Source organism: Lepisosteus platostomus, chromosome 13 (assembly GCF_059453375.1).
Source record: "Lepisosteus platostomus isolate fLepPlt1 chromosome 13, fLepPlt1.hap1, whole genome shotgun sequence".
NCBI classification, from domain to species: domain Eukaryota; kingdom Metazoa; phylum Chordata; class Actinopteri; order Semionotiformes; family Lepisosteidae; genus Lepisosteus; species Lepisosteus platostomus.
The window spans coordinates 18,189,506-18,209,712 of NC_142623.1; the positions used below are offsets into that span (position 1 = coordinate 18,189,506).

The 20,207-nt window shown below is 41.1% G+C and overlaps 1 protein-coding gene across 6 annotated transcripts; it reads right to left on the reverse strand.

The window, feature by feature from the left end:
• Positions 1–3,573: 3,573 nt before the first annotated feature.
• LOC148650152 (protein Niban 1-like) lies at positions 3,574–19,384 on the reverse strand. 6 transcript variants are annotated; one of them, XM_088603682.1, is made up of 15 exons: positions 19,071–19,384; positions 17,919–17,983; positions 15,369–15,499; positions 15,126–15,251; positions 13,960–14,074; positions 12,729–12,890; positions 12,109–12,224; positions 11,184–11,288; positions 10,331–10,493; positions 9,709–9,887; positions 8,652–8,813; positions 8,455–8,571; positions 8,016–8,123; positions 6,856–6,967; positions 3,574–5,853 (listed from the first exon to the last, which is right to left on the reverse strand). In XM_088603682.1, the coding sequence occupies exons 2-15, from the start codon at positions 17,971–17,973 to the stop codon at positions 5,375–5,377; spliced, it is 2,130 nt and encodes a 709-aa protein (XP_088459808.1). In that variant the 5' UTR covers positions 17,974–17,983; positions 19,071–19,384; the 3' UTR covers positions 3,574–5,374. The 6 variants fall into 6 exon arrangements, with proteins under 6 accessions (XP_088459808.1, XP_088459807.1, XP_088459806.1 ...); XM_088603681.1 differs by lacking the exon at positions 19,071–19,384 and adding an exon at positions 18,325–19,033; XM_088603680.1 differs by lacking the exon at positions 19,071–19,384 and adding an exon at positions 18,090–19,033.
• Positions 19,385–20,207: the final 823 nt, after the last annotated feature.

Below are 20,207 nucleotides of genomic sequence, written 5' to 3' on the forward strand. Positions count from 1 at the left end.
CTTGAGCGAAAGACACGACACCATCATTCCATATAGGACCCATAGGAACCAACGAACTCCAGGATAGGTTTTTTGATGCCAGACGTCTGTCTTACTAACTCAAATCTTTAAAGGATTTTGTTGCATAGACAGATCGGAAGTACCGACCGGGAGCCAAATGATATCCAGAGTAAATTAAACGTTCGTTTTAAAGTAGAACCTAAATACCAGAATTAACTTCACAAGGTGCTTCTCCTTTAGTGTTCATGTTACATTATCAAAACATACTCGGGCGCTGAATCTAGGATCAACTTTATTTTTTAATACAAGAAGCGGCATTTCAAAATCTCTTTAATTTTTATCCCTCCCTTTAAGAGAATCCAGGTGCAGATCGCGGCGTTAAATTGGAATGTGCCAGAACGTTCTGTGGGCGTGGCGAAGGCAGCTGATTGGACACTTAAGGGCTGAAGAAGGTCTTGGTGGGATGGGCCACTGTAGGCGCAGTCTTATTAGTCCCAGTAGAATAATAAACAGGCACAGCATTTCACAGCACTGGACTGTTAGTGAGTGTGTATTCGTGGGTATTTATGAACAAATCACAGGGCTTGATTGTTTTTGTTAAAAAAACTTTCCTATTAAACGTTCTTTTGATTAACTAATCCCCTCTTAGTTTTCCGTTCGATTTAGAATATTAAAAACCTCTCCAAAAACTGTTAAAATCTTAATTACAAAATTACAGATCTATAAAAGAGGAATTCTGAAAACAGGGACATAGCTTCGATTTTATTTGTTTACACATAAATCCGAAAACTGAGCTGGACTCTCCCTGAAGTTATTTTAAGAGAATTGCTTGTTTTTACACTGGACGAAAATACTTTGCGAGGTAAGAAAGTTGTCAGCATTCACTGAGCCAATATATACAAGGTACATCCTCAGGCAGGGGCCATGCTAATATTGTATTGTTTGTATTGTAGACCTGGAACAAGTTAAATGTAAACCCTTTTTGTGGGTGATTTGTTAAAGTTGTAATTCAGAGATGCATGTGGAACACAAATCAGAATACCCATCAGCCCTCAGGGTCCCGAGCTCCCTTTATTGATCAATTTCTCACTTGTTGTCCTCACCTTTAATAACAGGGGATTAAGGGTGACCTGTAATACTGATGGGTTGGGGCTCCTCAGGACCATAATCTTTGGGGATCTTTGACCTTGATAACCAATAATAAAAGATTCTTACAAAAAATGATGAGGGTCATTCAAAAAATGAATTACTGTAAATAGGAGTTTCTATCGAACCACTGCTCACTCAATACAAAATAAAGCAGATGTTTTCAAAAAATAATTCCTTACACTTAAATGGCACTTTTCTGGACACTCCACTCAAAGCGCTCTACAGGTAATGGGGACTCCCCTCCACCACCACCAATATGTAGCCTCACCTGAATGATGTGACAGCAGCCATATTGTGCCAGTACACTCACCACACATCAGCTATCAGTGGGGAAGAGAACAGAGTAATGAAGACAATGTATAGATGGGGATTATTAGGAGGCCATGATTGGTAAAGGCCAGGAAGACATTTTGGCCAGGACACCAGGGAAACAACCCTATTCTTTTCGAGAAATGCCCTGGGATTTTAATGAGTCAGACAGTGAGTCAGGACCTCGGTTTTACATCTCATCCAAAGGACAGCGCTGGGGCTTTAAGACCCACACAGACTGCCCCTACTGGTCTCACTTACACCTTTCCCAGCAGCAACAGTAGTTTTCCCAGAAGGTCTCCCATTCAGGTATTGGCATTGACTAGACTCACACCTGCTAAGTTTCAGTGTGTTGCTAGTTGTGAGTTGCGGGGTGATATTTTTAAAATCCTTAAAGTAGAAGGACAACGAAGTTCCAATGAAATCATTCCCACAAGGTGTGCCTGTCAAGATTTACTCTAACGGCAGTTTTCTAAAATTAAAAAATATATAATTTCCAAAGCCAAGTCCGTTTTATGGAGAGTTTCTGAGTTGCTGTTTAAATCATTTCACTAGGTCAGAGAAAGCTTGCTGCTCCAGTTCCGAGTAAGGACTGGTTTTCGTTCTCATTAGTTGACTCCTTATGTCGGTGAAGAGGAGAGATATGGCTTTAGCCTAATTGTTTTGCAACCCATGTGATTGTAGATTAACAAAGCTTGAGAAGGGTGTGTAAGGGAATGTTTTTCCTGGGTGAAAGTTAGAAAAATTGCACATTATGGTCAAAAATAAAACAGTCAAAAATATTCATCCATCTATCAATTTTCTAACCTCTTCATAAAATTCAGGGTTATGGGGGACCCGGCCAGCAATGAGCACAAGGCAGGATACACCTTGGATGGGGCGCCAGTCCATCACAGACAGTAGTAAATTTGCTAATACTAATTTAAAAATTAATGTTGGTCCACTCCAAAGTGTAATCAATTTATAAATGCACCATTGTATTTAAAAAAAAAACCAGGACCCTGAACTTTTTGTACCAATGCAGTTGAATATCACAGCTCCTGGAAATACTTCAGTGAGTGGATTTTTATGACTTGAAAGTGAAGACAGGGTTCTACTAGACTTCTGTTTATAAAAACTACAGGCAGAGATGACACTTCTGTGTGTCCGCTGCTGTTTCATTACTGTAAAGTTACCTGTAAATGGCTCAGTGAGATTTTTTTTTCACAAATGCAATATTGGCACATTCCAGTAAGCATGTAAACTGTTTTACTGTCAGCTCCTCGACCAAACTGAACAGTAGATCATTCTTCTATCGATGGAGCACATTGGACATTACATGGTGAGAAACAGTACCTGAGAATGCAGAATAAGGAGTTGCTCTCATTCCACTTCACATATGGTCTATATATACACACACAGCTGGGAGATGTCTGCATTGTAAAGACTACATCCCGCCACCCACATCAGACGATAAGCAGCTGTTCAGACGGCCTAGAATTTACAGTCAGAAATAAAAAAAAAGTTCTGCAAAGAGGAGCAAAAAAAGAGAAACAAAACTGCATTTCCAAATACAAATCTGGAACTGCTGTAACATAATGCCGGCATACTATTTAATTTGCCAGAGAGTGATTCGGATTTCGTCGTCCCACATTCCGTGGTTTTGGACTGCTGCTGTTCTCTGTGATGTAATTATGTCCAGAGCAGTGAATGAAAACATTGGTTAGGAATGAAGCAGAATTCTGTAGAAATTCCAGAGAAACTCGAGCCAGGCTCTGGCAAATACAGTATCATATTAATAGTAAAAAGTTAAGACACGTTTGGCATGACTGTCTGAAAAACCAGTTTCTTCTTAAAATTTTCATCGTGTTTTCACTAGATGCCATGTACTAGTTCTGAAACGTCTGGAAGGAAGAGATTGGTGATTTCTAAACCCCTATACCTTTAACAGCTGTTGTTGATATCATCATAAAGCTGGTGTGCACTGCCCCCCTTTGGCATAATGCTGTATTGCAACTCGCTTGCAGATTGATTATTATGATGGCATTTTGGTGCTATAAAATGACTGCAAGCCCACCAGCTGTATCTCCAGCATGTTCTACCATTTTAAAATAACTTACATCTCTTAGGAAGGTATAGGTAGAAATAACGTATTTATTTCAGTCTCTAGTTAGAGATACAGTATGGTTCTATAATCCAAAGTAGAACAGAAGATTAAAAATGGAAGTTAACAGCCTGGAGCTTAACTGGACAGTTTGAACAACATCTGGATTTCAGCATTAAACACTGGTTTGACATTTGACTGACTTCACACTCTCAAAGAGACCCGTTATACTGTCAACCGCTAAGCAAAATATTTCAAAAAGTTCAAAAACAGAAAAACAATTTTCTCAGTAAAAATACATTAAAACTGGGACTAAAAGCTTTTTAAGGTACAACAATGTAAAATTCCTTTACAGCCATCTTTCTGTTGAAAAGGTGGATCTTTCATTCATAACTCTTGGCTAATGCAACATTTTCAAAACTGTTTTTTTACCTACTGTACATTAGTCATAGCTCCCTAAAAGCATGTCTATTTGTATGACTTGTTGATTTCTTGTATAAACCCTTCATTTCATTTTAACTAAATATGGCAAGAGTTTCATTACCATCCCACAACTAATTTAAACAAATTACCCTTCAGCCTGAACAGCAGTGATCTCCTGAAACTCTTGTACATTTCAAATCGAAATGTTTTAGGACATGCAGTTTATTACACTAGGAAATAATAAATTAAATCAGCTCTCAACAAACAAAGAAACAATTGAAACAAACAACCCAAACTATAAATGTAAATATGCCTTATAAAGGATTCCCTATTAAAGTAAGAATAAAAATAAGAGCTCTCTAGGGCATTAGGTAACAGTAAATGACCATTAAAACATCCGTCCACTCTACTGACATGTCTCTATCTGTTTCAGGCAGTTGACTGCAGGGTCTTCTGTGCTGGTGCTCCCAGCATGCATTGCGAGTCCCATGACTCTAGCTGGCTGTGTGCTCAGTCACGTCAGCCCATTGCAGCCTGCATGTGCTCGTAAAAGAGTTAAAATCTCCCACAGTGTTGAAAAGAACTGACATTACTGGATGAAGATCCACCTGGGCCGGTATCTCCTGGAGTGCGTTTTAGGCAGGACTGAGAACTGGCCAGTGTGAGAATGGGAATGTGAAACCAGTTGGTCAGGCCTTTTCTCCTCCCAAGTTCTCGACTCTTGTTTCTCTGCCACCAGTCCCTAGTCCTGAATCTACCTGAATGATACTTTCTTGGGCGGCCTCTTTTATTGATCATTGAGCTCAGTTTGATATTACTGTTTGCCACTCTCTTTCAGCGTTGTCAATAGTCCATATCTCCCAAAACACTCCACAATGAAGAGGTTCAGTGCTCTCCCCTCTATGCACATGGCATAGTGCCGGAATTAGAACTCTGAATTACACATCTGGGATTTTTTCTCTGTAGAACGTTGTCTAGAATAGCCACAATATCCTTATGTAATGCACTGACTAGATTAGGACACACTATCCTAAGTGATATTGCACTTGTAAAGTCTTAGAGTGTCTTGATGATTTTGATTACAGCATTTTCTGCTTAAAATAAAGCACAAGGGCAACATTTAATGGAGTGGTTGGTACAATTTATTTAATTTAATCCTTCATGCTGGTTGATGGGTTGTCTTGGGGATCCATACTAATGTTGCACAGGTTTCACTGCACAGTGCGTTAGAGATTGGTACTGCACTACTGTTCATCTCCACAAAAGCTTCAATGCTAAGAAGCTGTCTGAGAAACCATTTATTTTAATGTATACATGGATATGTAAAAGATAGTAAAAAGTCTCAAGGAATTTGACAGTGTGGGACATCTTCGGGAAACATTCTGTTTGATTTTGCCCAGACTCAAATTCTTACTGCTGCTTTCCTTCAGGAAACAGATGCCGATCTTTGCCAGTGCCAACCAGAGAGATATAGTCCCCATTCAGCCTAGAAGCTTGCCCTGCTGTAGTGAAATCTTGCATTGAACTGTCCATGTTTGAAACAGCAACCCTTCTTCCTTTGTTTTGTCCCCATTGCCTCTGGTTTGGACACATCTGATTGGTGGTGAACTCTGGGTTCCCAGCATGCACTGGGTGGCACATGGCTCTGGTTTTCAGGTTGTCAGCTTGCTTGGTCATGCTATTGTCTACTGTGCTGTCCTCAGTGCTGGTCCATAGGTTCTCATAGGAGCTGGTACTTGATGTAAGCGTGGTGGAGCCCGAGAGCTGACTGTAGGACCTGTCTCGGGAACTTGCTGGCCATACACTGTATGATTGCTCAGGGGTGTTCAGTAAAGCCAGGCTGGGACAATGCAAGCTCAGTTTGTACTTCTTAGGTGTGTCCTTGAGAACTGTAATAGAATGGAGCCGCAGTCAGTGTCCTAGCAATATACACTCAGGCGGATGACATGCAGCTTCACTAAAGCACCTCATTATTTGACATTTCTGAGCCACTCTACCAAATCTAAAGCCTTTGAGTTCATTAATCTTGACAAAATATATAGTACAGTAAATGATACACAGCCAGCTTTTTAAATTAGCCTTACTGTATACACTTAGAATATTTGCAGAAATACATTTGCCAGATTCACAGATACAGTTCTTCAAAATTACCACTTTTGAGTGGGGAGCAGGTTGCTAGGTAGCCGCAAGAATTTATTCATTTATTAGTGAACATAGTAATTGTTATGGCTTAGTTAGAATTAAAAAATAGCTCTTCACCTCAGAACAATATATTTTTTTGAGAATTATTAGTTCAAAAAAGTAATTCACAGATGTGAAATCTGAGAGTATCTTTAAGTGTACTATTAAGAATGACAGTGGGTCACAGCCTTACTGACATCTGACCTCTGGCCTTTGGGTTGCAAGCATTATAGGGCTATAATGAGCCTATGAGTCAGTCTTTGACATTTAGTTTTCAACAGAACTAAATGCTCTACATGTGACATAATACTGCATAATTAAACTTTTTGGTATTAATCTAATGTGTGTATATTCTTTACCACTTACAAAAGTTTTGGCTTTCAAATGTGGTTCCTTGAAAATCTGATCAATTTTGGTGTCTTCCTGTGGTTTAACTGTGCTTGGTACATTATTGCTCCTGCTTAACAATGGATTTTCAGTTTGTGCAACTTTTTACTTCCACACCTCTGTTCTTAACTGTTAATTCAGTGTTAATTTTTCTCACTATCATGGTATACCAAACTTACATTAGATTTACATTTACATAGATCTACATTTGGATTATCTGCTTTGTCTTCACACGATCCTATTTTTGGTTTGGAACAGCATGTAGTCGGGACTTTCTCAGTCAAACCAGCCCTTAACAAGACAGTTTGAAAATCAGTTCCTACCGCCTCTAATCTCTGTTGTCAGAGCTTCTTTCAGCACACTGTGGAAGATGTTGTCAATGTGGAGGAAATCGCTGTTGTCTGAAAACACCATCTGTTCATACTTGGTCAAATGCTGCACACAGAGAAACACAGAACAGAGTAATTCTAAACCCAATTCTTTCAGTTAATTCTTTGGTTAGTATCTGGGGTTTTGTTGATCAGTTTAACAAGGGCACCTTTAAGTAAGGGAATCTTTTTCATTTATGGAACCAGCAGTACAAACAGAACAAAATGATTTTCTTCATGAAGCAGAATGTTTGAGCTAGTCCTGTAGTTAAATAACCTGCTCCTTAATCAAAGGATGAGGACAAAGACAAATAAAAAATGCAACAGCTTTAAAAGGAAACTGCAATGCCATTTTTATAGTTCGGGGTTAGAAAGAATCAGCATTGATAAGTGCATTTCAAACCACAATAAAAGTGAAATGTGCACAAAGCTCCTAAAACCTCCAATTTGCATCACAAACTAGACTAAATTTCCAGGAATGTGCAGCACCTTATTCTGCGATTTAGAATGAGGCAAAAAAACTTCCGGTGATGTAAAAGCAGCCCAATTACATTGTAAACAAACGGGCTTGTGAATGCAGTACGTCTCTTTTAATCCAATAGAAAAATTGCTCTCGATTTTGAGACGGTTTTGCCAACAAATCCAACTTACTTGTTAACTCTGCATTCAGAACACGTTGGAGCACTTCTGTGGTGAAATGTCTGCTGCACAACCTGCACTCATTTGCTGTCACATCAGATTACATTACTCACTATGGAGACCAGCGAGCAGGAAGGGCTGCATCACGTCACAATTAGCGCAAACTCCTACTTTCGTCTGTGGCGAGATCAGGGCTTTGTGATAAAATGGTGACTTCTAGTACTTTCACAGATTTCATGATTTTGTGCTCAATTTGAAATTTGTAAAAAAAAAATGTTCAATGATTTTTTTTGTTACCGAGATTTAATGACCAGTCTGAGAAACTGGGACTGCAGTTCCCCTTTATAGGCAGTTGGATTGGAAAGAAATCAAGATCAAAATGCTACGGCCTTAGTTTTCCCTAATGCTAAGGATACCCTCTTTATAGATCATGTGGCTGGCTAATGATGCCAAGGGAAGGCTGGCATTCCACCTACCAGTTTGCATCTGGGCACCAGTTCCTTGAGCAGCATTGGCAGGGCGATGTGAAGCAAGGCGTCACCTGCCAGCTGTGCCTGCAGTACTACCAGGTCATGATCCAGCTGCTGTGGACAGGAAACAGGTAAAGTTAGATTAAAGTGTGTCGCAAAGCAGAGTGGCTCCAGTAACATCACATTAAGCAAACTTAAAGTCTCATATAATGGAGTGCTAGTCCATTACTAGTTAACTCTCATAATAAACCTACATACCTGGGTTGACAGGAGTACATTCCCCATACATGGACTGATGACAAAATACCTGCAAAATGCAGTCAAGTGCAGGGCTTGACTTGCCCACTCCACTGAGCGAACTTGTGTGAACATGTGAAATGAAAGCGTGCACACGATCACCTCTCGTTCACGAGCAGGAAAACCACTTTCCTGAGCATAGACTGACCTTGAGGACGCGGTCGTGCACCCTCTGCAGAGCCTGGCTGAGCTGTGCTGGGCTCAGGGAGTAGCTGAACTGCAGCGTCAGAAGGCGTCGGAAGGTGAAGACCGCACTTTCCAGCAGCTGGAGGGTCAGAGAGGGTTAAATTTGCACCTGGCCTTTAACAATCTTGGCCTCTTAATAATAGCGTGCTTGCCGCTTACCTGCTGCACAGCGCTCTGTGCCTGGAGTACCAGAGGCCTACAGCTCTCAATCCCCCAGCTTTCCTGCCACCCTTTCTGCCTTTCTGCTGCTGTTTCCAGGAGCAGCAGACAGTCTGACAGCCGCGCCGAGCCGACACCAAGACTACACAAAGGGCTCACCAGCTGAGGAGAGACAGAGGCCGCAGCTAAGTGGAACACATGGTTCTTGACTTTCTTGGGCTGTTACTGGCAATGCTGCTACTTACTGAAGTACTCATTCAATTCTGACAAAACTTCTAAAAACTATAAGAAGGAAGCATGGTACAAAGGTAGCAAAGCTCCCAGGCACTCAGGCCTGTGCACAACTGCCCCATATTCCTCCTGTCACTTCCTGTCAGGTTAAATTATGTGAAAAGTTGTGAGGTGAAGTATTATTGGTCCATCTTTAATCGTGCATGTCCTTTGCAGAACTCTAGTCTGTAAATGGTGTGCTAAATCCCCTTCTTTGGGAATATGCTGCAATACCCAAGTCAGCCTATGCTGATTTTAAACAGAATCAGACTGGTTTGCCATCATTTGATTGTGTATATGTCTTCATCTCAAATCAGCACAGGAACAGTGGAGAACTAACTTGTGACATCTGTCAGAATGACCAGTGAAATTTCAGAACAAACAGTTAAACATGAAACTCAAACAGGACACAAGAATAGACTATGTGGAAGTCCATTTAAAACTGAGTATAGAAGGCACTGTTTTACCCAAAGGGTGGTGGGAGTATGGAACAGGTTACCCAGCTGTGTTGCTGAAGCTGATACCCTGGCTTCTTTCGAGAAATATGTAAATAAGATCCTTGGCTCGATAAAACTACAAACTACAAAACAGGCTTCCTGGGCAAAATGACCTCCTCTTGTTTGAAACATTTCTTATATATTTTTTTAAAGAAATAAACACTGTTTCAAGTCGACTCTTAGCCACTGCACAGCTAGGGCTGTGGTCTGTATTAAATGAGTGGTCTGTATTAAATGAGCCTCACACCTTGGTTCTTTATATTATAATCATAAAATATTTCACGTCCCACCTCCTGCAGTGATTGGCCAGTGCAGCCTGTGCAGATGATGTCACCGCAGACATCCAGAAACAGCTGTCTGATGGCAGCCAATCCGGCGTGGAGGGGCGCGGCCACCTCCTCGTAGGTTGAGTTCAAAGTAGGAGTGACCAGACGTGTTACACACTGCTCGATCTCCAGGGACATTTCATCTGCCAAAGGAAACGGACACACAAAGGCAGATGTTAGATGTCATGGTGAAATGATTAAAAGCAACACAGCTACAAAGTATCATTATCATGATGTTTCATCTCCCTCAGTAAGGCAGAGATCAAGATATCTCACATTTCTGTGTACCTTTCACATTCTGATATTCAGTTTGTGGGCAAATAATAAATGTGAGAATGTCATTGATCTGTTTCTTGCCCTCTGGATTAGTACCCGAAATATCAATCCACCTGCGGGGGTAGAGAAACCAAAAGCAGGTCTTTCCTGCACACCACATCTGTAAATGCCTGCTTTATCCACCACACCTAAGGAAACTTTGTGGACCTTGATCGACCTTTTATCCTCTAATTCTGCCAATGACATTAGACTGTAACGGGGCCGTGACTGGCTCTGAGTCTTCAAACCTTCCTTCTGAATGTCTCTCTACCTGTGATACTCTGAGCAATTTGGTCTTGCAGTATGCTGATCTGATCCAGGTCAGAGCGAATCTGTCTTTCCAGCTGAGGGCGCCGTTGAGTGACCTCCTTCATCAGCACACTGAGCTCCACAGTCACCTGGGACAGGACTAGACTGTACACTTGTGAAAGTAGCTAGGAGAAAAGATAGGGCATGGAATTAATACAAGCATTTATTACACATTCTGGGCTTTTCTCTCAGAAAGTTTTGTTTATTTCATAAACCCACACAATTAATTAATTGACCCAGATGTTCCCCTGCTCTTTCTGCATTTTTTTTCCATTGCTTTCACCTAATGGTGCGATTCCCAACAGAAAAATATCAATTTGAGCATTTTGTTTTATTTTGTGAATCGTTAAGCCTCATACATCACCCCTCAATCTTGATCCTCATGAGTCATAGCTCTGCAGCTTTTATAGGGAACCCAAACTCCCTGATAACCAAAATCCTGGAACCAGTCGAAATTGCTTCCATGTATACCAGTAATTAATCCAATTAACTCATTAAGAGCTTGAGTTTGAAAAGGAAACTTTTCAAGACCTGGTGCAAGGATCGCTGGTATTAGGAAAGAAGCCAGTACTGTACAGTGAACAGGTTGTGATAACAAATAGAAGTGGTGATAAAAATGTCTAAGGCTTGTTCAATCATCCTCACATCACTTTAATTGTTTTAATTCATAAAAAAATCACAGTTTAAAGTCAGTAACAAAGACATTCTGGCAGGCAGATGCCTGTGATCCACATGGTAAAACATACAATACACAAGATATTGGAAATTAATAGAGAGCTGAGGTTCTGTGAAGGGAGGAAGCAAAGGCATCTCACCTGTAACCACACATATCCCTTCTTGCTCTTCGAATGCACCAATCGGGGAAAGAGCTGATCTCTCAGAGCAGGCAGGAGATCTTTGACGATGACGCTGGACAAGACCTAAAGGCACAGATAGAACATACGCTGGAAGTACAGCACGGTCGGAGGTGAGAGCTGTCACAGCCTTTTTTGAAAAACCTAGCCAATGTGACAAACAAAAACACGAGCAGGAGGAGCTGTCACTTTCTCCGGCAGTTGAGAACAGGTGCTTTCGTAAAAAAAGAAGGGTGGCATTTATTTGCTTCCCTGTGGTGGTTTTATATAAAGAGGTACAACTAAGAATTAGATTAGATAAACATTGTTTAAATACACTTTATGAGTAATTGTCATGGTTTTAGATCATATGCTGACAAGCCAAGTCAGTCAAATCCACTCTTACAACAAGTCCATCTTTCATGGTATTCCTCATGAAATCTCAAGGAAGCACATCAAAGTATAGCAAAGCAGAGTAAATGCATGGTGAAGTATGGCAAAATAGTGTGTTAGGTGATACACTCTGATAGACACGGCAAACCATGGCACAGTTCATGGTATAAGCTTGGTAAGAACATGGGAAAACCTCCAACATACTGTGCAAAAGTTACACAGTAAACCTTCCTTAGTGATGAGAGGTCACAGAGATGAGCAACAGAAAGCACAAAACTGGATTAATAAAAAATGAAATTTAGACAACAAAATGCACACCAGATGGCCAGGAAACAACTTGAGGCACCCATTAAAACAAAATGAGTGTTTCAGCCAGAACAAAGAACTAATTTCCCAATTTCCTCTTATTTACCCTCTGTTGGTTTGTTTCTTTGTATTCAATAAATAACAAAATATGTTAGAAATAATGGAAAGAGTGCCAGGGAATTGTTTGAGATGGGAGCCATTTTCTTACCTCCTCCTCTGACCCCATTGCCAGGACCCCTGTGGCATAGCTGCCCTTCTCTTGCCTGTAAAAACGCACAGCTTCCAAGAAGGCTCTGGTTTCAACATTCCCTTTCCTCTGAAGTACTGAAAGATATAATTTCTGGGTGAAGCTGGTGTCCAAGCTTTTTTTATGTCACTGTCTCATGCAATTGCAAGTACCAGCTCCTTGGGTGTTAAAGTCAGCTACCCCCTTCCCCTGACCTCCAAAAGTAAATCCATTGAATGATTGTGGGAGTATGGAACAAGCTACCCAGCCACGTTGTTTAAGACACTACCTTGGATTCATTCAGGAAACAGCTAGAACCAACAGCTATGGCCTCCCCTCATTTATAACCTTATGCTGCCATGTTGCCAAAAGAGAGCACTGAAAAAAAAGAACACAATTGTAATATCCTAGTCTAATTTAACCAGAGATCTGCCATACAATATATATTTGAGCATTTCATTTCTCTTCCACATCGGTTTCCCCTCTTGCCAAATGAGCAGCTTCAGTAATTTACAGAAGGATTGTTTTTCCTCAGGGACTAAAGGCCCTGACACTCGCCCCCCATCCCCCCCCGTGTCGCCGAGAACAGGGTGTTTTCTTACCTGTGCTGTGGTGCAGCACAACGGACTGCAGAACCCTTTGCCACTGTAGCTGCGTTTCCTTGGAGTTTGTTGCCACGCACAACGGCGCGAGGTAGGGGTGGTGGATGAAGACAGGGAACTCAGTGGGGCATTCGGAAAAGGGCATCTTGCCACCCTGGCTACCTAGAATATAATAGACTCTAATGGACGGAGAACCACTGAGAAATGTGATTTTGCAAGTAACTGAGTGACTAAGGACTGTTTCATGCCCTCGTAGCATGACTTCTTATGAGACCTTTCATATTCTTTATTCACGTTGCTGGTCATTAAAGTTGTTGTCCCACTTCTTATTAACTAATATTTTCATTTCTGTCTAACCTGTTGTGGATTCACAATATCTCCTGTCTGTTGCACCATGTTGTCTCAGGTTACGGATCCTGACTAGCCTCTAGTTTAAATGGAGGTATTTAACCTGTCTCTCCTAGTGCAGCAGTCAGTCTGTGTATTTGTTTGGTTAGCATAGCCTGGTGTGAGTGCTGTATCAAAGCTGGGACTCTATTAACCTTACACTTCTTAAAAACTGTTGGTGGGGAATTTTCTGGAAAACTCCAGATTTAATTTTTGTATCATGTGTTTTGACCCCTTCTTTTGTGCTTTTCCTTGCATAAGCACATTTGAGAAAAGGGACCCTGTTTTTGCACTACTTTGCACTATTTGTGCATCCTGATTGTTTTTAGTTAGAATTTGTTTTGAATTTTGTTAGTTAAAAATACTAGAATGCCAGGTAAAAAATTAAAACATTGTGAAAATACAAAACCACAGCACCAAAAAACAAGCCAAGCAAATACAAGTGCACGTGTTGGCTATATTCAAATTAAAGACATCTTCAAACATAACTATAATTTGGGCTTTGTTGGATGTAAATTATACCTCAAATTATGCCTTAGCTGGATTTAAATTATGCCTGAAAAAAACAATTGAAAGTTCACCTCCAAAGTTAACCAATACATTTTTAGTGAGACCTCAAAGTCATCCAATAAATCTGCTCAGTTTTATACAGTTTTGGATCTCTACAGGTAGATAGGCAGCCTGAAAATGAAACTTGGCTATTCACTGATTTATTGAGTGAAACAAAATACTTCCTTGTGTTTATTTGTCAATGATGTGACTTTTAATTGAACACTTGTTGAATCTAACAAATGTATTTAACATTAACAGTGTAGAAAAGCTGTATGCACAGCCCATCAAATACCTTTGATGTGTTGGCACATCGTGTCCAGCAGGCAGCAGTGTTCCTCTACAGATGTGGAGACCTGGGAGCCCGTTAAGATTAGAGTGGTTTTGCATTCCCAGCCTTTCTCAAACACCTGCACAACACAAAGTGGGTGAGCTGTTGACTTCTCGGATGAACACGAGCTGTTGACTTCTTGGATGAACACAACCTGACACTTCACAGCAGGAGAAAACATTTACTCATTCAATTTTTTCCTTGTTGTATACCTGCTTAATTTAATCTTTGTATTGTGGTTCATGTGAAAAGTAATCACGGAGGATTTGGTTTTCTGACTTCCTGGCAAACAGGGTCTCCTATACTTCATGGTCTCATTCTTCTCATTTTCAGAGGGTGCTACTGTACATTAAAACAATTACAAATGTCAAACTAAGTGTGTGCTTAATAATAAAAATAGGAACTGGCAGTTTCATAATAAGATAAGTTTTATCATAAGAGAAGATATTAATATATCTTTGACATGTATTCCAAGACTGCAATACCCTTAAATCGATCAATTCTGCTTCATCTGATTTAATAACACAATACTACAAATGGGGGGGGGTTAGAGACATTTTCGATGTCTAATTCAGTTACAATTATAAAAAGCTTAAGACTTGGGCAAGGTTAACACATTCCAATTATCACTGTACATCCAATGCATATCCAGGAGAGGGTAGTAGGAGAAGCTGGGGCCTAACCTTCCAAGCAATGGACACAACATTTGATCACCCCGAATGGGATGCCAGTCCACAAACACGAACACACACGCTCACACCAGGGCCAATATTCCAGAAGCCAAATAACGGACCAGTATGTCTTTGGACAGTAGGAGGAAACAGAAGCACCTGGAGGAAATCTAAGAAGAACATACATATTCCATGTAGACAGAACCCCAGGTCCAGAATTGAACCCAATGCTACGAGGCATCAATGCTGCCTCCAATACTCAATATATTTAATTTTAAAAATTCTCTTTGGCACAATGCTAAATACTACTCACCTGTACTGTATTATTGTACTGTGTTAATTTTGAGAATTGCATTGTTAAAAGACAAAACATTGTATCTGGAACACAGCAACATTTTTAAGTCATCCTGAATAAAATTTTTACAATTTTGGTAACAATTAGTTAATTCCACTCCCTACCTCTTTGGAGTCCCGACTCTCCACTGCAAATTCTTTTGTCACCAGGAGGTGGCGCTCTCTCCACTTGCCATCCTGGAACACCTGCAAGTTCCCCTCCAAAACCACGTCACTCCCTGACACTGCATCCTAGGATACAGGATGATACATACAATTTGGTCATGCCTGGAATTGCTAAAAACTGCATTACTGAGCTACAGATTTGTTTGAGGCATAATATGAGAAATTGTGACTCGTAACCCTTACTGGATTGTGCAGAAGTCGAGTGTCACAGCCTTTCCTGAGCCCCACTTCCTCTTGGATGTGCTCCAGGAGAGCGACTGGCAGCTGTCTGTGATAGTGTGGGGCAAAATCCTTCAGCACTGCTCCTGTGTAACCTGCAGCAAGGAGAGAAGGAGATTACAGCACGGAGAAAAATGGGGATCGGCAGGAATCACTGCATCTGTGACCTTTTTCCCCTCTTGAGCAGGAGAGATCAAGTCTGGGGTTTCGGTCCTACGAAATGTATTGATCTGATCAAACACAAACAATTGCATCTCATTCGCAAATCAAACGAGCAGGGCTCCAAGGAAGTTCAAGCACGTAAAAGTGCTTGCTCAGAGCGCAAGCTGAGCCCTTAACACCCAGACGTCTCTGGCAGGAGCCTGGGGTCACTTGACCAGCCAGCTGGGAGAAAGCAGGAGGATGGGTGTCACCTGGCCAGAGAGGATCCTCTCCAATGTGTGCAGAATAGCCAATAGCTCGATGCTTGCTGTGACAATAACAAGGCAATTATTACCATTTTAGGAACTTGTATAACTCCACAAGTCTTCGAAAGCCTCCTCAAAACATGATACAACTACAGATGAAATCTCTAGCTTATAAAAATGTCAAGTTCCTCTTTCAAAACAATGCAAACTGTATCCTATATTAATATAATAATCATCTATTTTCAGACATTAGGTTGCAAAAGGCTGTGACTGTGGGATTTCGGAGAGAATGTCACATTACAGTTCAGAGTGACATTGCAGTTCAGCTATTTTGGGCGCCTGATGCTGGAAATAATGTGAGATCACCAGACACCTAGACAAAGACGTCTCATTGTGGGATAGCTGACATTGAACTTTGAACCCTCCCCACAGTCGGCGGGGAGAATGGGGGAATAGAGACTCTTCAGGAGAAGACAGGATGGCCTGTTTCAAGCTTCACAACAATCAATTGTTTCTTCAACTTTACGCACTTGGGAGTTTGGAAAGATGGCAAGGAACTAATGGATTTTGAGTTTTCTATTTTTGATAAGCAGGTGGGTGCTTTAAAGTGAAATTGGCACCATAGCACACTGATCTTACAAGAATACTATACATTCTTGGAATCTCACATGAACGCATCTTTCTGTATTGACCTTCCCATTCATTTCTTCATACAGTTAATCTGTTCAAGACTCGGGCATGAGAGAATTTGAAATGTTTGGACATTAGTGTTTAATTCCTTTAGGAGTCATATAACTTTTAAAATGGTTTTAGGTTCCGAGAGTCCCCCTTTGTGATTGATTATAAATTTATATCAATGATATCTCAAGAATTATTCTGCTTGTTCAATTTCTCGGTGACCATTCAACACAGATCTCACCAAATACTGTTTTTTGTTTGAGCATTGCTGACAACAGCCCAGGTCATATTAGATTAAAGTACCTCGAAGCACAGAAACATATTTCATATACCTTCCTTGACATCTGCACCCCATCTTCTATTCCTAAATTAGAAGATGGGGTGCGCTCTGACACCAAGCTTCTCTCCCTGTCTGTGTGTCTGTGTGAGCAAGTTAGGGTAAGCAACAAGACAAATTCCTAATACAAGAAATTGTATATGGCCAATAAAGTGATCTTATCTTAAAAACAATCTCATCTCAGTTAATCAAAAATGACCTTAAGCCACTGTGAGAGCAGCGTTTAACGAGGCTATTAAGGTGATGTCACACTTCCGTTTTCTCAATAGCATTGAAACTCCTGGCCAAGGGATCAGTCTTTTCCTATGAGTTTGGCTCTCATATGGGAGTTCAGGTGTTCAACCAGGACTTCAGTGAGTGTTCTAACACAAAATGCTTAATAGATTTCCTGAAAGCCAGTTTTTGCTAGGAATATGTACTTAAAATGGGAAAACGACAGTTCAATGTGCAAAACCGGAAAAATTCTATAACAAGCCCCAGTTATAAGACAGGTATTCGGGAATAATTTCACACAAAACAAGCAGAACTCCCACGCCACAACGTAATGCTTGTCATCAGCAGATCTCACATTCCCCGAATTGTGCCCATATCCCTGGACTGTGGACAGTGATAGTAAAGAGGGGCATTGATGCCCGAAACTGAGGCATGTTGAATAAACAAGGATTGCTCATTTAGTCCCTGACAGCTACGTGGCTCAGGCTCACACCCCCCTATCAAGGTCAGACAGCTTTTTAAATTTACACACAAATCGCTAACAAGAAGCTTTGCTTTCCATACAGGTTTCCATTCTGATAAATTAATTTGTCATTCATCTGCGTAGGGTAGGATTACAACTATGACCCCAGTGCTTGCCTCGTTCTATACTCACATCTGATAATTGGACATCTTCTCTTTTCAGCTCTTCTTTGTAAGACTGGTGTTAAAAAAGCACCTAAGGAGATCTCTCTGTTACTAGCTGTCTGGTCCTGATGAAAGTGCTACTGTGACATGCTATTGGAATTTCTCCTTTCACACGAATTGACAATGGCAACAGACTGACTTCCATAGTGCCACCTGAAAGGTATGATACAGTGTAAGTCACTACAAACTTACCTGCTAAGTGTTTGCGTTGTCTGGCATCTAGATGTCCAGAATGTAGTCCCCCCATTTCTCAAAGTCTTGAAATGAATAAGAGAAGAACAATCAGCAAAGCAAAAACCCACAAATGCTCCACAGAGTACAAATAATGAAATACTGACAGATGGTCTTCCTGAAATGTAATACCATACGTCCAGATATCAAAAGAGCACTCGGGACATAGGGAGTCTCAACTACATGGCTTCTCTTTTGATCAGGAACAGGTAAGTAGTAAAGACAGGTTTCTGTTGTATCCCACTCCGCTAACGCTGTGGCTCTTTTGTGATTGCGGTACGGTGAAAGAGACTGATCTTCCTTTCCCAGGTCAGCTCACAGACTCGTCTCTCCTTCCCCTGTGATGTTTATCAAGTCTGCGCCTTACAAATATCAGCGGTTACGGTTTGTGCATCTCTGCTCCCAGCCTCTGACTTTTCTCTTTGCATCTTCTGGCCCAGGTCTCTTCATCCTTCCCCTTTCTGTGTTGCTCTCTCTCTCTCTCCACACCCCGCCCCCCTCCACTCCCTTTCTGGATACCAGCTTGTTTGCTGTAAACACGGGGCTGCTTTCTGTCCTCTCCAGCTTTTTCTCGTTCTTGCAAGCTAGGAAATCTCTACCTCCTCCATTGAGGATTCTCAAATGCTCTCTTCCCTCTTCAGTCCTGCTTCCGGGACACTTGTCTTAATTGTCCTCCACTAGCAAGACCCCCCTTCAGCTTTGTGCCTTTCAAGAGCTGTAACAGAGGAGGAGAAGAGCTGTTTTGCCTCCTCTCTTCCTCAGCCCTCAAACCGGTCTTTTCCATCCTCTTCTCTTCCCGTTTTGAGTTGTTTTCCCAACAACTATACAGAACACCAGCTGCTTTTTAATACATTTTTTGCGCCTTTTTTGTTAATTATAACTGTGTTCCCCATCTCGCACAAAATTATTTTCCTTGAAGCATTATTTTCCCCCATCTTCTATCGTCTTCTCTCCCTGTCTCTCTTGCTCCAGCTTTCTCTCCTCTCTGCTTGTAAGTGTAGTCTCCCTCCTGATCCATGTCTCATGCTTGGGGATCGATTATTGTTTAGTATCCATTCCACTGTAATCCTTGGTGGTTCAGTTTGACTCAGTGTCTTACACCCTGCCACTCACCCTCTGTCCTGCTTTCCCCTGGAGCCTCGGATTTGTGCTGAGTGTGTCCTCACTCGCGCTCAAAGCTCCCTGTCCTTCCCTTCACCTAGCAATTAAATTGTTCCAATTCTTTGCGCTCGCTTGCCAGTCTCAAAAGACCGGGCAACCAGCGACTGAGGCATTAATAAACATCCCACTCAGCTTTCTTACCCACGCAAAAACCGTCAGATCTGCAAACAGGCAAACCTTACAGTGATCTTTGCACACATCTTCTTTGGTACCAGTTTATGTTCAGCCCTTCGTTTAGAACTTTTCAAATTGCTCAATTGTTCATGCATTTATAAATATATATAAGACTATAAAGCCAAAAGAAAGAAAGCTTTAAAAGATGCAACATAAACATTTTTGAGAACTTTAAGAACAGTCCTGCAGCCAAAATGATGAACAGTCTAACAATCAGAGAGCAAAGTCTTATAGACAAGTGCAAGGATTGTGGATCATAGGTTAATGCAGTGAGACCAAGAGTGTTTATCCAGGCACAGCAGCAACACAAAAAATCAATCCTAATCTTGAAACATCTTTTGATCCTAAATTGGATAGCAGGACAGGTGTAACATTGTTGGGACTCAAAACCCAACCAATTTCCAACAGAACAGTGCAGAATGGTCACAGATGCACTTGCATAACACTTCATCGACCAGACAAAGACAAGAGCCAGAACTGAGGAGGGATCAGAAATGGCAGAGTTTCCAGTTTCACGTGCACAAGGAACGACACACCCTTGTGGCGTTTCCCTTGCGGGGTACAGGGCCCTGTGAGAATGGAAACTGGTTAGGCAGCACAGAAAGTTCCAGACCACTGAAGCACCTAATGACTCTCTATCAGTCTCTGAGGGCCTATAGGGAGTATGTGGGGAATTCAGAAAGCTGTTTACTATTAATGGTTCCAAGCACCTGTTTGAACATCATAAAAATCGTAAATACAAACACACAGGGCTACCCGAAGAAACATTAATCCCACTATGTCCTGACTAGACAATTATATCATTGCATCTTTACGAACTTTATCAATTTTGATCATTTTTGGTGATGCTAATATCTTATTTGAAACTATCATAGTTTTTCATCAAACCTTAATGTATTATCATCAGCTATTCTT

What these genes read in the sequence shown, in the direction of transcription:
- LOC148650152 (XM_088603682.1), bottom strand. Translation starts at nt 17,973, where the DNA reads ATGGGGGGACTACATTCTGGACATCTAGATGCCAGACAACGCAAACAC. An exon ending in AGGGATATGTGTGGTTACAG is followed by an intron (nt 10,494 to 11,183) that starts GTGAGATGCCTT and finishes CTTTTCTCCTAG; the next exon opens with CTACTTTCACAAGTGTACAG. An exon ending in GACAACAGAGATTAGAGGCG is followed by an intron (nt 5,854 to 6,855) that starts GTAGGAACTGAT and finishes ATTCTATTACAG; the next exon opens with TTCTCAAGGACACACCTAAG.